Source organism: Bombus fervidus, chromosome 1 (assembly GCF_041682495.2).
Source record: "Bombus fervidus isolate BK054 chromosome 1, iyBomFerv1, whole genome shotgun sequence".
Classification (NCBI taxonomy): domain Eukaryota; kingdom Metazoa; phylum Arthropoda; class Insecta; order Hymenoptera; family Apidae; genus Bombus; species Bombus fervidus.
Window position 1 is genome coordinate 15369209 of NC_091517.1, and position 18022 is coordinate 15387230.

At 26.6% G+C, this 18022-nt stretch overlaps 4 protein-coding genes across 8 annotated transcripts; 3 read left to right on the plus strand and 1 right to left on the minus strand.

Moving 5' to 3' along the window:
* The first annotated feature begins 415 nt into the window (after positions 1 to 415).
* LOC139987647 (FMR1-interacting protein NUFIP1) lies at positions 416 to 7044 on the plus strand. 2 transcript variants are annotated; one of them, XM_072004142.1, is made up of 6 exons: positions 416 to 1189; positions 1705 to 1896; positions 5313 to 5611; positions 5680 to 5885; positions 6011 to 6196; positions 6307 to 7044. In XM_072004142.1, exons 1-6 carry the CDS (start codon positions 758 to 760, stop codon positions 6624 to 6626), a joined length of 1635 nt encoding a protein of 544 aa, XP_071860243.1. In that variant the 5' UTR covers positions 416 to 757; the 3' UTR covers positions 6627 to 7044. The 2 variants fall into 2 exon arrangements, with proteins under 2 accessions (XP_071860243.1, XP_071860233.1); XM_072004132.1 differs by having other exon boundaries at positions 417 to 1189; positions 5680 to 5909.
* Positions 6726 to 11247, minus strand: L(1)g0020 (RNA cytidine acetyltransferase l(1)G0020). The gene is made up of 17 exons (XM_072004075.1): positions 11039 to 11247; positions 10649 to 10912; positions 10425 to 10583; positions 10054 to 10290; positions 9774 to 9978; positions 9592 to 9713; positions 9378 to 9514; positions 9022 to 9297; positions 8866 to 8947; positions 8686 to 8802; positions 8418 to 8594; positions 8206 to 8353; positions 7976 to 8120; positions 7695 to 7900; positions 7446 to 7618; positions 7098 to 7346; positions 6726 to 7005 (listed from the first exon to the last, which is right to left on the minus strand). Exons 1-17 carry the CDS (start codon positions 11144 to 11146, stop codon positions 6775 to 6777), a joined length of 3036 nt encoding a protein of 1011 aa, XP_071860176.1. The 5' UTR covers positions 11147 to 11247; the 3' UTR covers positions 6726 to 6774.
* A 99-nt stretch (positions 11248 to 11346) lies between these two features.
* LOC139987666 (uncharacterized) lies at positions 11347 to 14216 on the plus strand. Of its 4 annotated transcripts, none has more exons than XM_072004185.1 (6): positions 11347 to 11467; positions 11943 to 12164; positions 12442 to 12615; positions 12692 to 12962; positions 13065 to 13334; positions 13406 to 14216. In XM_072004185.1, exons 2-6 carry the CDS (start codon positions 11965 to 11967, stop codon positions 13604 to 13606), a joined length of 1116 nt encoding a protein of 371 aa, XP_071860286.1. In that variant the 5' UTR covers positions 11347 to 11467; positions 11943 to 11964; the 3' UTR covers positions 13607 to 14216. The 4 variants fall into 4 exon arrangements, with proteins under 4 accessions (XP_071860286.1, XP_071860298.1, XP_071860277.1 ...); XM_072004197.1 differs by having other exon boundaries at positions 11421 to 11436; XM_072004176.1 differs by having other exon boundaries at positions 11446 to 11565.
* A 341-nt stretch (positions 14217 to 14557) lies between these two features.
* Positions 14558 to 16420, plus strand: LOC139987688 (zinc finger matrin-type protein 2). Its single transcript, XM_072004233.1, has 5 exons — positions 14558 to 14716; positions 15035 to 15255; positions 15339 to 15412; positions 15509 to 15654; positions 15748 to 16420. The coding sequence occupies exons 1-5, from the start codon at positions 14708 to 14710 to the stop codon at positions 15889 to 15891; spliced, it is 594 nt and encodes a 197-aa protein (XP_071860334.1). The 5' UTR covers positions 14558 to 14707; the 3' UTR covers positions 15892 to 16420.
* Positions 16421 to 18022: the final 1602 nt, after the last annotated feature.

Below are 18022 nucleotides of genomic sequence, written 5' to 3' on the forward strand. Positions count from 1 at the left end.
TATTTTAATTGATTGGCTAAAAATTGAATTAGTTAAAAAGTTGTACTACTAAGAAAATTATTTGAATTGAAAAATGAAAATGATAAAGTTATTATTTTTATTTATTTTATTTTATTCTTATTTATTTTTTCTAAATTCAATAATATATAAATTATAAGTTAATTATGAAATAAGTATTATTTGTTTATTTTTCTTCTAGTATAGTATAGATACTATTTACACTGAAGATGGCGGTATAAAATAAGGAAATATAATTCTATTGAGAAGGAAATGTGAAAATAAGGGAATAATTGGTAAAATAATCAGATAGCAAAATAAGTATTAATTATACAATATTAAATTTTCAAATTGTACAAAATATTTCAGATCAATTTTCTAATATCTTTTACTTTCAGATACCGGAATTTCAAATCGATTTATACATCTTAAAGTTTGTTGTTCATGACTACTGAGAGCAAGCTCATCGGCACTGATTGATATTTGCGATATAAAAGTTTTATTTGCGTACAAGTTCGTAATGTTTTCACGATTTTCTCGACTACAACTAATACCGTAATTGGTTTTGCAATCAAAGTTAATTACGATAATATCGAGAAGTGCATAATATCGACATATATTACGTATTTATCGCATAAACAGTGTGTGAAGTTAGAGTCTTAACCTCGTAAATAACGTTTCGCATTCGACGGTATATCAATCATCTACTACTTAAAATTGTAAAAGTGATTGAAAAAGATCCACATCAAAGAAAATAACAATGAGTCCTTTAAATCGAGGACCTCTGCTAGGGCCAAGAGTCCCACCCGCTGGTATACGACCTCCACCACCTCCTAGATTTGGTGGTAGACTTCCACCTCCTGGTTTACCTCCAAGAATGCCACCACCTCCAATGAATCCAGTTTTTGGGCCAATAAGACAAAGATTACCACCACCACCACCACGACCAGTTGGAGTAAATCGACCAAATGGACCAATGCCACTATTTGGTCCAAGAGTCAGAGGTATTGCTCCTATGGTTCCACCGATTAGCTTAAGAGGTGTAGGACCTAGAGGACCATTAATGAGGCCTTGGCACAGAAGAGCATTACCTCCTCAGATTTTATCTCATATGAGACCAAGATTTTCAGTTGGAAATGGCAATGCAAAAGGCAAAGCACTGAATAATGTAAAAAAAGTCAGTAAACTTGAAGTAAGTATGGAGTTTTTTAATCATCTTGATATTTGTAGAGTTGAACAAATAATAATTCTATTACTTTGTCAAAACACGTAGTAATAACTATATATGAGCAATGAATTTATTTAATTTATTGATTATTATTTTTTTTATTTAGATATAATTTATTTGTGTTTTAGTACAGTAGTATTATGAAGGAAATAATTATCTATTTTTTATTCTAAATTTTCTTTTGTATTTGAAGTCACTTATTTCAGATTGTGGTATTTAAATAAAATGGATTTATAAATCAATGTAAAATTAGTTGCTATAAAACACACGAAGAAGAAAAGTTTATGTTTCTAGATATAATTATTAAAATTCTTCATTGCTTAATAATACATTTCTGATAAGGTTTAATATATTGATTGACAATAAACAGCAACTTGTTTTATCATATACATGTATACGCCTTGATATATAAAAAGAAATTAAGAATACAAATTTTGAAATTATTTAAATTCTGACTAAAAGATATTATAATTATTTAGGAATTAGAACTAAAGAAACCATGGATGACTGATGAAATTAGAAGTGAAATACAAAAGAAAAATAAGTTGTATGCTAAAGCAAAAAAGAATAAAGATGCAAAAGAATGGGAAGAATTTAAGGATTTAAGAAACAAAGTAACAAGGATGATCAGAGATGCTAAAAATGATTATCTTGCAAAACATCCAGAACAGGTATTTTTTCCATTTAATTTTTGTACATATAATATGAAATAATATTCTTTTCATAACTAACAATTTATTAAGAGAGATTAAACTATACTTTTTTGATTAATAGTTATTTCATATATCTTTTATTTAAAATATGTTATGTACAACTTATGTAAAAAGAAGGTGTAATTTTTATATATAAAGTAGTAGCCCTACAATATAGGAAAAATTACAACAGTAACTAAGTTTACAATTTTGATCAGTTTATTTTCTGCATAATAAATTTTAAATTATTTTAATAAAGAAGAGTCAATATTTTACATATTTACAACTTAATATTTTGTGTACTATACATTTTCCTATAATGTTTATAGATATTATACTACGATTAAAAATACAACACCATTTACAGTTTCATATCTATAGAAAGACTTGTTATATACTTTTATACAATTCAAAAAGTTTGTGAAATATTAGTTACAGGATTGGTAATCTGTATGGCTGTGTGGGATTCCAAGACTTTTGAGTTTCCAAGTCTTGAGACAATTCTGCACATTCCTAATAATCAGTAATTATTATACAAAATGAGTATAATACACTAACTTGTAGCACATTCTTTTTAATAGTTTTAACAATAGCTTTATTACTATTACTTATGTAATAAATATTTAATTATAATGAGAGGACAAAAGAGGTAGACCACCCTGTAGAAATAAGTAACAAGTAATTGTACATGCTTTCAATGCAATTAATATCTCTGTATTCTTCTACTATTTGTGAGTATTAACATAATAATAAAAGACTGTATTTGGTGTATCCTATATCATAGGTACAATAAAATTCCACTTCATTTGTTTTAGCAATTTGCACTAAGTATTTTTAGAACATTCCTTAAGATTTTAGGGTATTAATATAATATATAATATAAGGATTTAGATTTATTTGTTGTGAGATAATTTATATATGTATAGACAAGCTGAACAGTTATAGTTATAATTTATAAGTGTAAATACTTTTTTATGATATTCAAGTCATTTACAAGCTGACAATATTTAATTGCACTATAATAATTATATATGTAGATACATTTATTTCATTTATTTATTTCATTTGTATTAATTGTTTTATTTAAAATAATATATTTGGAATTATAAAACATAATAAAAGTATTTTTATAAAAAGAAGATCCTAAAAAAAATTACATTTGTCTAATAATAAATTTTTAATTTTGATAATAATATTACTAATATATTATTTATGTACAAGATAAATATTATTTGCACCATTTAATTGGCTCCTGTCATAGTTGACAAATTGCTTTGATTACAGGGTGGTCAAAAAACAGATGATAAGAATACGATCGAATCCGAGGGTGTTCAGAAAACTGAGAATGCAACTGAGCAATCAGAGCAAATGGAGCTAACGGAGGAGATGCAGCCTTCCAGCGAACAGGCACAGTCTTAAGCTTCAGGCTACTCCTCCATATAAACAATTGAACAATTGAAATTACACAAGTATTTTGTTTTCAAACTTCAGAACGATTTGATTCTTTCTTATTTCAATGTGCAGTATATTGAGAACACTGCAGTTTAAATACTTGTATCATTTTTAATTACAAAATTTGTATTATTATCCGTTCTTTTGTCATTTGTAAAATATCATTTCTTTGCAATATAAGTTCATTCTTAGCATTTATATCATAAGTGTGTAATGTTAAAGTATCATGCTAAAATACTTTGAGAAAATAGAGTTTAATGATGAATAATATTTGAATAATAGATATTCTCTTATTTTTAGTAATACTTATGAAAACTAAACTTTTTTTTTTCTTACATTATTAGTATATGCTTATATATAAATGTAAAATTTTGTATATTTCCTATACATATACTTTCATGTTAGAAGTATTAAACATCTAACTTTTTTTCACACCATTATATCTATAGAAAAATCTGGCCTTTGTTAATTCTGTTATCATAAAGCTCTTTAATTGCTCTTTGGCCAGCATACAGTGCTGCAAGCTATAACATTCTTAATAGAAAATTTTGTGGAACCGTTAAAATATTCTCCGACATACAAATTTTATTCAATATAAAATTTGCTTAAGTATTTTCTTCATAGCTTGTGGCTCTGTATCAAAATATGACAATTTTTGTAATTGTTTGTTATTATGTGCCGTAGTATTGAATATTTTCATTTCGATAATACGTGACTTCCACAAAATATAAATTCAGAACAAGATAAATTTGTAATTAAGATGCGTATTGTAAGAATAAATCGTATTTCTATAAGTTCTAAATCTGGTGTCCCCAATTACTCTATAAACCACAAAAAGAATTTTAATATGCGTTCAATAATCGTTCTGAAATATGAAAATGACCTTTTTAGATTTCATGCATCAAATAACTTTTATAAAGTATTGTCTTCCTAAAATTACACATTACATCATCGCATATAATAAAGATATACTCTGTTTAATTAATTATGTGACAAGTAAAATTATTAGATTTACAATATTAGTATTATTATTATTATTTACAATATTACTTTTACTTCAAAACAATTTAAAATAAGAATTTATTATATTGCTTAAAAGTTTTAATGAAGGATATTTTATTATTATCAATCTAATTCTATATTTTAGGACTATAATATTTACATTTTTTACAAATTACATTACTTTCTACTGCTATACATTTGTGATAACCATAAAATATCTTTTTCTGTAACTATACACAAAATTTATCCTATGTTAATTGTTGATTTAAAATATGAGATATAAATGTGTGTTTATAATACTTATGTAAACTTAATAAGTGAATTTCTGAATACCCTGGAAAAGATTTTAAAATGTAAAGTATAAGCAATAGTTGCATATAACAACAATCATACAAATAATCACTATTTGTAATACATTTTTATATTTTCTTATATACATATATCAAATATTGATTTTACTCAAATAATTATGAAAAAATACTTCTATAATCTTATAAATGTTACAGTACCGTTAATAATTCCTATTAATTTTTAATATCCTTTTCTACAAACTTTATATTGAGAATGTAGATATGTGAATGTAGATATCTCAATTAAGAAATAATTTACATTATCTACTAATGTAAAACATCTTTGTAAGCAATTACTCTATACATAACTTTATATCTAAATTATTCAAACTAAAAATCTATCATATCTTAAACGAAAGAATTATTTTAAAAAATTCAACACTCTTCAAGTTTCAAGTAAATATTCATGTATTATATGGTACCAAAACAAAAAATTATGGAACTATGGAATTAATGTATAAAACAGACATTGAAATAAGTCAGCTAAGTCTCACATATTACTACTTTCATTAACTGTACCTCAAGAAGTATTTTTGCATTGAATTTGAATGTGAACAATGTATAAAAAATATTTGAAGTAACCATTTTTAGGCTCATCTTTATCCAAGTGATGAAGAACCATATGATCAAAGAGATGAAAATTACATCAGTTCAGAGGATGATGAATCATTTTATTGTGAAATATGTGATAAAGATTTTTCATCAGAAGATGCTCTTTCTGAACACAAAACAGGACATAAACTTTGTGGTATTGATGGATGTACCTTCTCTGCTCATCCATTACTTATTGAAAAGCACATTATTATGCAACATAATACTGGTTTGTATCATAAAATAAAAAATGTATCAACTCCAGAAGAGATTGAGAAGTGGATAATGGAGCGAAAAAGGTGTTATAATAATTTTTAAAGTTGGTAATAATTAAGAATGATTTGTATAATACTTAATAATATTGTAGGAGATATCCTACAAAAGCTAATGTAGAATTGCGAAAGGCAGAAGAAATGGAAAAGGTACAAAGAGGAGAAATAATTAAACAGAAACAAGAGGTTACTAAACGGAAAAGAAAAAATTTTGTACGCTCTAATAATAAAAAAACAGCAATAAAGAAGGAGCCTATCAAGATATCTAACAATTTTGTAGAACTGAAAGAGAAATACAGGGGTGTATATCAATTTTCTGGAACATGTGAGCATTCTATTATTGTGTTCATGTAATTTATATATATATATATTTTTTTTATTATTCTTTTTTTATTTTTAACATATTTGTGTGAATAATATTTGCAGTAAGCTTAAGAAATGAAAGTTTGCAAGTAGAAGATCAATCTAATAATGACATTAAAGATGACTACAAGGAAAATAATAATTATATTTCTGATGAAGAGGAAACATTAGTTGCATTACCAAAATTTACTATTGCTACTTGTAGTATACCCAATTTAGTAGCAGATTACGGAAGTGCTTCCGAAGAAAGTAGGTATATTTATATTAATTTATAATAAACTCATTGTTCATAATGGAGAAGTTATTATTTAATGTTCATATATATTTTATATATAAGTTCTATAAAATAATATTTGTAGGTGATGCACCCGAAGAAATACCACTTAAACAAATAAAATTAAATAATGACATAATAATAGAAGAAAATAGTGTAATGGAAGGAATTGTTGATAAAAATGAAGTTATTGAGAATAATTTGCAGTCAACAAATACAGTTCCTAAAATTTCTAAAATTAAACAGCCTACTACAACAAAACGAAATTCAAATATAACGATGAATAAGAAACAACCATATACGTCCCAATTATTGGAAAAATTACTTTCAAGATCTATTCAACACGAAAGAAATTTAATTTGCCAATGTGTAAAATATATAGTAGATAATAATTTTTTTGATTAAAATTTTGTAGTTTAATCCGTAATGTAGATATTTTTTAATTATTTTCCTTTATATCAAAATGCATCTTTTATTAAAATAGAACAAGGACAAATGAATATGATGATATATAATCATTTATTAAATTTTATAGGTTATATATTTACACCAATTAAGTTTTGAAAGAACGTCTTTTTTTTTTCTTAAATTGTTTCTTCGGAATTTCCGAAGCATTATCATCTTCTCCTCTTCTCTTCTCTCCACTTTTTATAGATATAAGATGCTTACTTTTCTTTCCAGAAAGTGCATCATTCCAATCAGTTTCTGTTCCTTTTATTGCATATTGTTCTAAGTCTTCTCTTTTCAGTTTTTCCAATTCAGCTTTTTGTTTTGCTTTTAGTTCCTAAAATTAAATTTATATAATATAATAAATTTTATTATAGATATATTAAAGAATATTTAATATATTTGATATTGTAAAGAAAATCATCAAACCTTAGCTGCAGATTCTAATTCATCGTACAAACTTTGTCCATTGATGGGATTCAATTGGAGTTTTTCATTATTAGTTTCCATTTTCATCATGGTGGTTTCAATAAAATTCTCTGCTATTCTATTAAGGCATTGTACAAATTTACGTATTGTACGATTGAATAAACCAAGTAGCTGTGTTGGTGGTAAATCTAATTCTTCTGCTAATTTATCAACAGTTTTGTGTTGCAAACCTAATCCTAATAAAATTGCCTAAGAATAAAAATAGGAACATTAATAAATATCATAAAAAGTTATATTTAAATACAATTATTTCAATGTTATTAGAGACATTATAAACATCATAAATACCGATTGCACTGCCGATAGATTAGTATCACCCATCATGTTTAAAAAGTATGTACGTGCTAATGATGGCAATAAATCCATTATTAAATGATAGTCTGCCATATTATTACTATACATGGTTAAACGTTTCAGATCATAAGATGTAAAATAAATATCTAATATATCTTTCGTTAATGCTAAAGAAAGCAATTATATATATTATAGAGACAAATATAAACATCAAGGCAAATATATTATTAGAAATGCACTAACTTGTAATCTCTGATGTAACCGATTTGTTAATCAATATACTTAAAGCCAATGAGGACGAATACATGTTAAATGATATAGACAACAGATTTATAAATCGTTTACGAAAGTCATTCCAGTACGCTTGTAGCCACTTAACATCTTGTTCAGAATTTATTTTGTACAACATGATACATGAATGTTCACCTGTAATATCATTTGTTGTTTGTCTAAAGAAAGAAAAAACAAATATTTACTTTTGTTTAATATATGATGTAATAATATTAATAAACAGTAATGCTAACCTTAAATATACTGGTACAAAACTAGCTCGTTTCCAAAATTTTAAGAGGGGTTCAGTAACCCCAAAAGACACTCCAATATAATCCAAACTTTCTGGTCGTCTTTCGCTTAGTTTTAAAAGAAGTGGTGGAAGAGAAGCTCGAGGTTCTAAAAGATAATTAATATAAAATTAATAGGATAAATTAAAATTATATAATGTTTAGTATATAGTACAATAAATTTGTGCAGTTACCTAATCTTTCTTCTAACAAATTCACTTCTTCATCTTGAACTTTTGATATTTGTGTTGTGCATGTTTCTGATGGTGTTTCGTTAATATTCAGTATTTTCATTTCGTAATACTGTTTCAGTAATTCCAATGCTCTAGCACCATATCCCATCTATATCAAAATATTTATTGAGTACAAATTACTTTCATTGATTTATATAATGATATACACTTACTCCCTGATACTCAGGATGTGTTGCAATGCGGACAATACGTGCTCCAGCTAATGCTGGAAAATCTTGATCTTGATATTGTTGAGCAATAGTCCATGGTATAAGATCACCAGCTGCTCTACGCCCTCGAACTAGTCCATCATTTATAGTATTTTTACTCACTTCACCTTCTAAGCAAATCTACACATTATAGAAATATTAGAACTACCAAAAGTATCAAAGTTACATTATATACATAAAGTTACATTATATATTATATCATATTACTCACTTGAATAACTACTAAGACCTCAGGTAACGTTTTCTTGTTTGAATCTATTGGACCCAAAAGACAAAATAAATGATGTGCTGGCGCATCAGACATCATTTGTAAATCATTTGGACTATTCTGAAACATTATTAAATATTCTGTGTCTTTCCAAACATTAAAGGAATGAAAGAATATATTTACCTTATAGTGTGAGGCGACATAAAGAGCTACCAATCTTTGCAAAAATAATTCAGATGCTTTGTGATAAGAAAATAAGGTATCTCTAAAAAAAGAATGTAATAATATGAAACACTAAACATTATACAAAATAGTAATTATTGTTAAAAACTTAATTACCTATTTATGTAATATAACTGACACATATCAGGAGGTGGGCATCCAGATAATATAGGTGTATTTGTTGTAGCATTTAAACATAATAAATCGCACAGCCATTGCTCAACAGAATCTCCTGGTTTATAACGAATAGATTCCTCTAAAGTCAGTTCATGTAACTGCCTTCCAATAATAATCTTTTCATTTTGTTGTTTCTCATGACTATTTGAGCCTATAGTTTGACTTCTTAGTTGTTGTAATAGTTTTAATGATAAAGATCTACCTGTTCCTTCATATCTATTAAAAATATAAGTATAAGTTATATATAAATATTAAACCATGACTAAAGAGATAATTGAAACATAAGATATAATTACCCATTAATAGTTGATGCAAGAAATATTAAATAAGGACCAAGCATAGCTTTCACATAAGGGAGAGGTATTGCTGCAGCTTCATCAATTACAAGTAATTCAGCTTGACTTAATTTGTGAGCATCAGTAGGATGAATGTACTAAGAAGAATAGATTTCTTGTTAATTATATTTACATTATTATTTTGACAAACTGATCTTATATATCAAAAGTATACCTGAATTGTTTGCCTGTGATCTCGAAAGACATTTACACGTACAGTAGCTTTATTAAATTCAGGATTTGTAGATTGTACAAGTCCATAATCAAGGTGTTCTTGATAACCCAAAGAATCAAATCCTAAAAATATAAAATAAAATTTTACTATATTGAAATACAACATTACCTTTCAATATTTACCTTTAAAAACGAATTCAAATAGCGTATTCAAATTTTCTGGACTTGGACTTGAAATGTAGATGTTTGAATAACCAAATGTTATGGCACCAGCAACAGCTAAACCTAATGCTGCAGACTTTCCACGACCTCTGGCTGCAGTTAAGGAAACAGTGGATCTCAATGTTTTTTCTGATATGCATTCAATAAATTTAAGAAGTGCTTTTGCCTAAAAATGTTAATATATCTTATATATCATATATTTTACCAAAATATACATATTTATATATTTTATATATTGAACCTGATCAATTGTCTTGCAACAATTAACAAGAGAAGAAATAGGTTGTGTATCTTTTAAACTTTCTTTCAATGCATCTAATTCTGATAAATTTTCAGAAGAGGTCGGTTTTTCTATGGATTCAATCTTTAAGTTGTGTGATGATAATGGTAATACATTCAAATGATCATCAACAACTAAACATCTTTTGCATGAAGCAAGAGATAATAAAAATCTTTCGTTAAATCGACCAACAACATCCTAGAATTAGATAAAAAATATTAAGAAGTTATTTAAGTTAGTTAAAATGTTATTAGTTTACAAGTTACTTAAAACTATTGTTCAAATTAAACAAATCTATTTATAAACTAATAAAATAAAAATTAATGATATACTTTATGTGCTTCTGTACGAAATCTTTTATGTACATCCATATTCATGGTATATAATTGTTTTAAGGAGTTTATTGATTGTAAAAGAAATACAATAAGTCCTCCTCCTTCAATAGTTTCAATAGTTCGTGCTAACAAATTTGGTGTAATTGCTTCAAAGTCCTAAGAAAAATTATTTTCTGTTAAAGTGATCATTTATGTCCAACTTAAACAAATGGAAATCTTACTTGTAAAACACACATGCCATATGTGTTCCCCAATATTTTATGTGTTTCATGATAATAACAATATCGTATATTAGTAGAAACAACAAATAATTCAAATGGATCATCTTCATTCACATCCAATTTTCCTGATCTAACTTTCTTTTGTATGGATTTCATTCGCTTCTTTCTATGACTACTAAAGCCTAAATCTTTCTTATAACACCAAAGAACGGAAGGTCTAGCTTTTACAATAGTCTTTGATAACATATGATGTAATAAAACAATCTAATAAAAAATTGTAATTTTAAAATTTTAAAATTTTATTAACACATATAAATTAATATAAATATATAACAGAAATTTAATTATACACTTATATATTTATTACTTACAAATTTAATGTATACTAACCTGATCTCGTGCTTTTTCACCAATAACAATAAACATTGTTCTATGTCCCGTAACAACACCATTTTCAATTAAAACACGAATACGATTATCTATCTTTTTTCGAACCATTTTGAGAATAAAATGTTTCTTTCTTATCTAAACTTTATTCGAAAACGTGTACCACGTGTATGTTTAAATCACAATGCGCGCAACTATCTTGTATCCTTAATGTTAACCCACATGTACAATAAATTGTCACTACATATTTTATGAAAACATTTAATCATTATAAAAAATAAATAGTGTAAAAATCATTAATTTTTATAACTATACGATTTAATTATAACACAATAATACATAATACATTACAATTGGACGAAAATTAAATATTTAGACTCGATTCATATTAAAATTGAATAGTATGTGAAATTTATATATTTCTTTACTCAGGTATCAATAATATGACTATACATATATGATTATAACACGAACAAAGATTTTTATTATTTATTTAATAAAAAGCAGGAAGCATAATTATATATTTAAAGGTATTTTGAAAAGTAGTAATCTTTACGTGGATCTTAAGTAGAGCAAAAATATATAAAGCATATCACACGTAATTGATTTTTTCTACGATTACATATTATTAATAAAAACATGAATATTTTTATAAAAAAAATATTTGAGAATTTTTATATTATATGAAGTGAATATCAAGAAAATATTTTTAATTTACTTAAAGTACTTTTAGATAAATAATGTAACTATTAGTTGTACTTCTTATCATAAACATATTACAGTTGGTTTCAAATATTATTGTTTTTGAGAACTATAAAGTGTATGTCAAATATTTATAATTATAACATACATAAATATGTCATAGGTTAATTATAAATAATTTATTGAAATTTATTTATAAATGTAGCCCTGTAATATATGTTTAAAAAATGGTTGAAAAAGTTTCATTAAGAAGATGTATTGCAAAACTGGATTGTCCAGCTATTATAGCTTTTGGTAATCCTTTGCTGGATGTTTATGTAACAATAAAAAATGATGATTTGTTGAAAAAGTTCAATCTTCCTACGGATGGAGAAACAGAACTTCCTGTTGAAAAAATGCAGGAGTTGCTGGCAGATTTACCACTAGAGTTAATAAGTATATTTGTTAATACATGTTATACGTTTACATTGTGTATATTTTATACAAGTATTTATTTTTTCCTGTGGCTTAAAAATCAAAATATGAATGTAATTGATCTGTTTGTGTAAAAAATATACAGTGCAAACATTGTCACTTTAATATTTATTTACAAATTCTTTTAATTTAATTAATATTGTTTGTTTATTAGTATCATTATTATAAAAGAAAACAACACAATTACATTATTAACAATTTAAATGTAATTAATGATATATATGAAATAGATCACAACATAGATTTAGTGCTGGAGGATCAGCACAAAATTCAATGAGAGTTTTACAATGGCTTTGTGATGAAACTCATCAAAATCAATATACTATATATTGTGGAGGACTTGGAAATGATTCAGGGGGGAAAATGTTGGAGATCTTAGTTAGATCAGCAGGTGTGGATGTCAGGTTTGCAGATGCTTTAAATCTTCTGTCTCAATTTATTCTGTTTATGATATGTTTTTAAATGTACATATTTTTGCAGATATGCAATTCATCCAACTTTACCTACAGGACATTGTATAGCATTGACAAGTGAATCAACTCGTAGTCTTGTTGCAAATATAGGAGCTGCTAGTGTATATACTCTAGATGACTTTAAGAAAACCAGTTTATCATTGGATACAATAAAAATAATTTATATTGAAGGATTTTTCCTAACACACAGTTTTCCTTTAGTAAAAGACCTTGTTAAACGAGCAGAAGAGAGAGACATAATAATTGCTTTCAACTTAAATGGAACATATATATTTAATGTACATAAATATTTTAAATTTTAAATAGTAGTTTTAATCAAATTATTACATCTAGGGTAATGGTATTAGAAATTAATAATAATATTAAATCAACTTTTGTAGGACCATCACATAGCAATTTGTGAAATGGTAGGATATGCAAATATTGTATTTGGTAATGCAAGAGAAATGGAAGCTTTGGCTCAATCATTAAACGTCACATATGAAGATGTAACAGATATACCATTTTTACTGAATAGTTTAAAGAGAATTACAGTTAATGTTTGTAATACAGTCAATGAAGATTGGTTGCGTCATGGAGGAGTATTTGTTATGACTCAAGGTGGTTCAGCTCCAGCAATTACTGTTTGGGGAAGAAGTCAATCTGTTCAAGTATGTTACAAAGAGAGAAACAATTTCCTAAGTTACAAGACTGAATGAAAATTCGTTTATATTTTATTCAGGTACAACCAATTAAACCAAAGGCTCCTGTTGTAGACACTACAGGTGCTGGTGATGCTTTGGCAGCTGGTTTTCTAGCCGGCGTTTTAGCTCGGTGGAAACCAAAATATTGCTTAGAATATGGTTGCAAAGTAGCATCATTTATGGTAACCAAACTTGGTATTACACTACCAGATAATGTACCACCAGATTTATTAGAATAACAATGTTTATTACGAACGAGACGGTTTATCATTAAACAATACTTATCTATCTCATGTGAAATTCTACGAGTAACTTTTACTCAGTTTTATTAGAAAAAGAATTGTTGTGATAATAGAAATATAAAGCTTCATATTTATGTTTACATTTTAACTATATTATAGCTTTATCTACAACTGTTATACGATTGTTGTAGAAACGAAGTTTTAGTTTATTTAATATGTTATATCAATGTTAAATTTATAAAATCTAAAAATAATCATTGTTTTTATTGTGGAAAAAGTCATATTGTATATCTATCATATAGATTGGTGCCAAGGGATTTACTTATATTGTTAATTGTATTTTAAAAATGGTAGAATAATACAATATCTTAAAAAAATTCTATTAGCATTAATAAAAAAACAAAATGTATAATTTTGTTTAGATATATAAATGTTTGTCATATTGTATTGTATAAAATCTTATAGTTTAAATTTTTAAACAAAGAGAGTTCAGCCGATAAAGGTTATTATACACTGGGAAAGATGCTATATCTATAAAAACTAATGTCCAAAAGTATTGTACAAATTTATTTTTACAAATAAAATTATTTTGGAAAATATCTCTTTATTTTTAATCATAAGACATTTTTTAATCCAGTAAAAATAATTTCTTTCTATATAATTTTAAGGTTAAATACAAACATTCGATTGATGATTATTTATATATTGTTTCAATATCTTATTGAAGATATAATTAAAAAAATAAATACAAAATTTAGTATTGTTTAAAATATTATTTTATTTTATACAATATTTTATTTTAATCAATAAACTATTAATTCCAGAATATATAATAAGTTAATTTTAATGAACGTACTGTCAGTCAAAAAATATAACAAGGGAGAAGGTTAATGATTTTCTAATCATGTTTACACTTTAATTTAAGTACAATAAAATGTTACGAAATATTTTTTCATGAAAGTAGGATTTTAAATTCATGGATACTCAAATACAAAATGGCGCAATAGGAGTGTGCTCTTAGTGCAAGTAAAACGAAGCGAGGAAAATAATTTATTTTTCTAAGTGCGACAGACTTGACTGAAATTAAGAATTTTGAAAATGTCTATGGTAAGAATTTAGATAATAATTAATAATTTGTACGATTTCGATTAAAAACACCGTTTATTGTATTTCCTAACCTAACTTTCATGTTAAAGTAGTAAAAATAATAATAATATTTTAAACACGCAGTCATTAATTTCGATATTATGCGAAAAACGGGGAAATTAAATCATGAATACGGCTTATAATATATATTTATATGTGTTTATATTCATATATAGAAGGAAAGTGCACAATCTTTCATATTCGTAACTAAGATTTTATGTCTTTTATGCTTTATTGGTATCAGTTTATTTAAATAATGTAGTAAATTAACTTTTGTAGCGACCTGATGATCATAGGAGAAAATGGAACAGAGAAGAGTACGAAAGAATAGCGCTTCAGCGTCTTCAGGATGAGATTGCTGAAGAAGAGTTGGGAATTCCAAAACAACCTGCAGTAAAAAGAGAATTGCTCAAACAAAGGGATTATAAAGTTGATCTTGAATCTAAATTAGGAAAAAGTGTTGTTATTAATAAAAATACACCATCATCACAAACTGGAGGGTAAAAATAAATTTTAAAAAGTCTCTTTTATATGAAATATAAGATAGAAAATTGTAATTCATGTAAACTTATTATACTTACAGGTACTACTGCAATGTCTGCGATTGTGTTGTCAAGGATTCTATTAATTTCTTGGATCACATCAATGGCACAAAACGTAATCAACCATATACATTATTTTTTATTTTATTACATTATTACGTTATTTTGTATACTTCAATAGATATTAATTGCTTAAATAATTATCTTTCAGATCAACGTAATTTGGGTATGTCAATGAAAATAGAACGATCTACATTAGAGCAGGTTAAAGCACGCTTTGCAACGAACAAAAAGAAATTAGAAGAAAAAAAGAAGGATTATGATTTAGAACAGAGAGTAAAAGAATTAAAAGAAGAGGTTTGTTTTATTCCATGCATATATTCCTGTTATGCAATTATGCTTTATTTATTACCTAATTTTTCATAATCAAATATTTTTTATTGTCCACAGGAAGAGAAGATAAAGGAGTATAGAAAGGAGAAGAGAAAAGACAAGAAAAGAAAAATTGAAGAAATCAATGAAGATAATGGTGGACCTTCAGATGAAATGGCAGCGATAATGGGTTTCTCAGGATTTGGTTCTAAAAAAAAGTGACAATGAGATATTATCGGATTATTTGATGAAAAATTGCCTTCTGAAGATGTATCTTAAGAAAAGACTATGGTGTTATTAATTTCTTAAGAAATGTTTCATTTGAGAATTAACATTGAACACTACAAGATCATGGATAAAAAAGACTGATCTTATTATACAGATTTATCTTTGATATCAATATTTAAGTTTCAATATAATTTAATTTATTTCCTTTTTCTTGCATAACCAGTATTTAAATGAATAAATAATTTTTATCTATATCTGATATAACGAACAGCAATTCATTTCTTAAACACAATGAAAGTATATTGATCTAGCATATAAAAACAGTAAAATCACTATAGAAATTATGTGAAATAGCTTTAGCCTTATGAGTCACTTGTCGTTAATGTACTCTAGATTTACTGCAATACTAAAATTAAGCTAATGGAAGTGTATTTACATTTTTCCTGGACCAGCAATGTAATGAACATTATTTAAACAATGTTGTAATTTGTCAATAAAAGTACAAGATTTTATATACATGGAATTATTGTGTTTTATTAAACTGCATTTACATTATTGTACACGTGAAGTCTACGAGAAATAGCAAGTTTCAAATTTTTGATAAAACGAAAGTGGATGCCTCTGAAATATTCGCTGTTGTATCGTAATCATTTCTACAACTTTCTCTCTTGCACTTCCAATCTCTCGTTCCTTATCTTACCTTCGAAAAAGAGGAAGATAATATCCACTCGCAGCTTACCTTCACGCGCACACATGCATTTTACACACACTTAGGTATATTCTCACTCTTTTCCTTTCTGAAGTTGCAAGAGAGAAGGTATCAAGGAGAATTGAAAGCAAGTAAGTATGTAGGCTCCTCCTACCTAGAACTAAACTCTGGGACCGTTTTACTTGGTTCATCTTAGCATCGTAGTCTAGTGTAGTCAACACTTGTGATCACGGAGCGTTCACGAGTGCCGCCATTTACCCGAAGGTCGATCATTCGTAGTCAAGAGATTGGAAGCCGTAGTCTCGGAGGTCGTTCCTCCGCGAGATAGTTTGCACGTGATTTCTGATTGACTATAGTCAGTGCACGTGCGTTAGTGGCACGCATCAATTTGACGTTTCGATACTTTGCTTCTTTTGCTCTTTACAATTCATAACGTGCAAATAAACAGTAAAAATTTATACTTCATCATATACTCAAGTAGTCGATACTTTATTATTTTCGTTCTTCAAAACTCATAACGCGTAAATAAATAATAAAAATTTATGTCTTTAGTCATATATTCAAATAGTTGAAGAATTAAGTGTAATGTTGAAAAATATAAATTAACCTAACAAATTTGAAAATTTTCAAGAGCAACGTAAATCAAGAGTAACGTTTGAGTTTTAAACAATGAATTGAGCAGCGAGAATTTCAAGAAAAATATGATGTTTCGTGATGGTTGTCGAAATGACAGAAGTCAAGCGATTCTAACAGAAGATTCGTTGTGATACAACGCGGATGAACAACGATTAATTTGAATGTCTTCATGATAGATTTTACAAACGCGAGTGCTGGTGAACTATTATTCCGTTCTATGAAAAATTCGAGAAATTTCACTTAACGATGCCACGAACTCTCCATCCCATCCAGGAATGTAACTCCGGAAAGTCAAGTGAGTTTATATATGTAGTTTATACATTCATACATTGCGGACAATAAAATATTTTATTATATATTATTATAGTGCCACAATTTTTTAGAACATAGATATTAGCTACATACAGTGAGCCACGAAACTATTCGTACGCAAATTAAATACACATGTTTCTACATTACAAAATTATTATTTTATTATTTCATACATTTTTTAAAATTCTTGACTGTACGTATAATTCTGTGAATCATTGTATGGTTTGAAAACTAGATTAACTTTACTACATTAATAAATTTAATATGATAATAATAGAATATGGCATATAGAAAGATAATTTATTTGACGGAAATGTTTGAAAAAATGTAATTCAAATTATTCTCAACGATTATTCGTAATCGTTTTTAATGAATGAAAAATTATCTTCTTCGGACTGTATTTTAAAGGATCATATGAAGAATCTCTTTTTACGTGTTACATATGTTCAACAAAACACGGTTTCTTGT

Coding starts and splice junctions, on each gene's coding strand:
- LOC139987647 (XM_072004132.1), top strand. CDS start 758: ATGAGTCCTTTAAATCGAGGACCTCTGCTAGGGCCAAGAGTCCCACCC. Junction 5,910..6,010: donor ATATCAATTTTCTGGAACAT/GTGAGCATTCTA, acceptor TAATATTTGCAG/TAAGCTTAAGAAATGAAAGT. Junction 6,197..6,306: donor CGGAAGTGCTTCCGAAGAAA/GTAGGTATATTT, acceptor TAATATTTGTAG/GTGATGCACCCGAAGAAATA.
- LOC139987666 (XM_072004185.1), top strand. CDS start 11,965: ATGGTTGAAAAAGTTTCATTAAGAAGATGTATTGCAAAACTGGATTGT. Junction 12,165..12,441: donor CTGGCAGATTTACCACTAGA/GTTAATAAGTAT, acceptor TATATGAAATAG/ATCACAACATAGATTTAGTG. Junction 12,963..13,064: donor ATGGAACATATATATTTAAT/GTACATAAATAT, acceptor CAACTTTTGTAG/GACCATCACATAGCAATTTG.
- LOC139987688 (XM_072004233.1), top strand. Junction 15,256..15,338: donor CCATCATCACAAACTGGAGG/GTAAAAATAAAT, acceptor TTATACTTACAG/GTACTACTGCAATGTCTGCG. Junction 15,655..15,747: donor TAAAAGAATTAAAAGAAGAG/GTTTGTTTTATT, acceptor TATTGTCCACAG/GAAGAGAAGATAAAGGAGTA.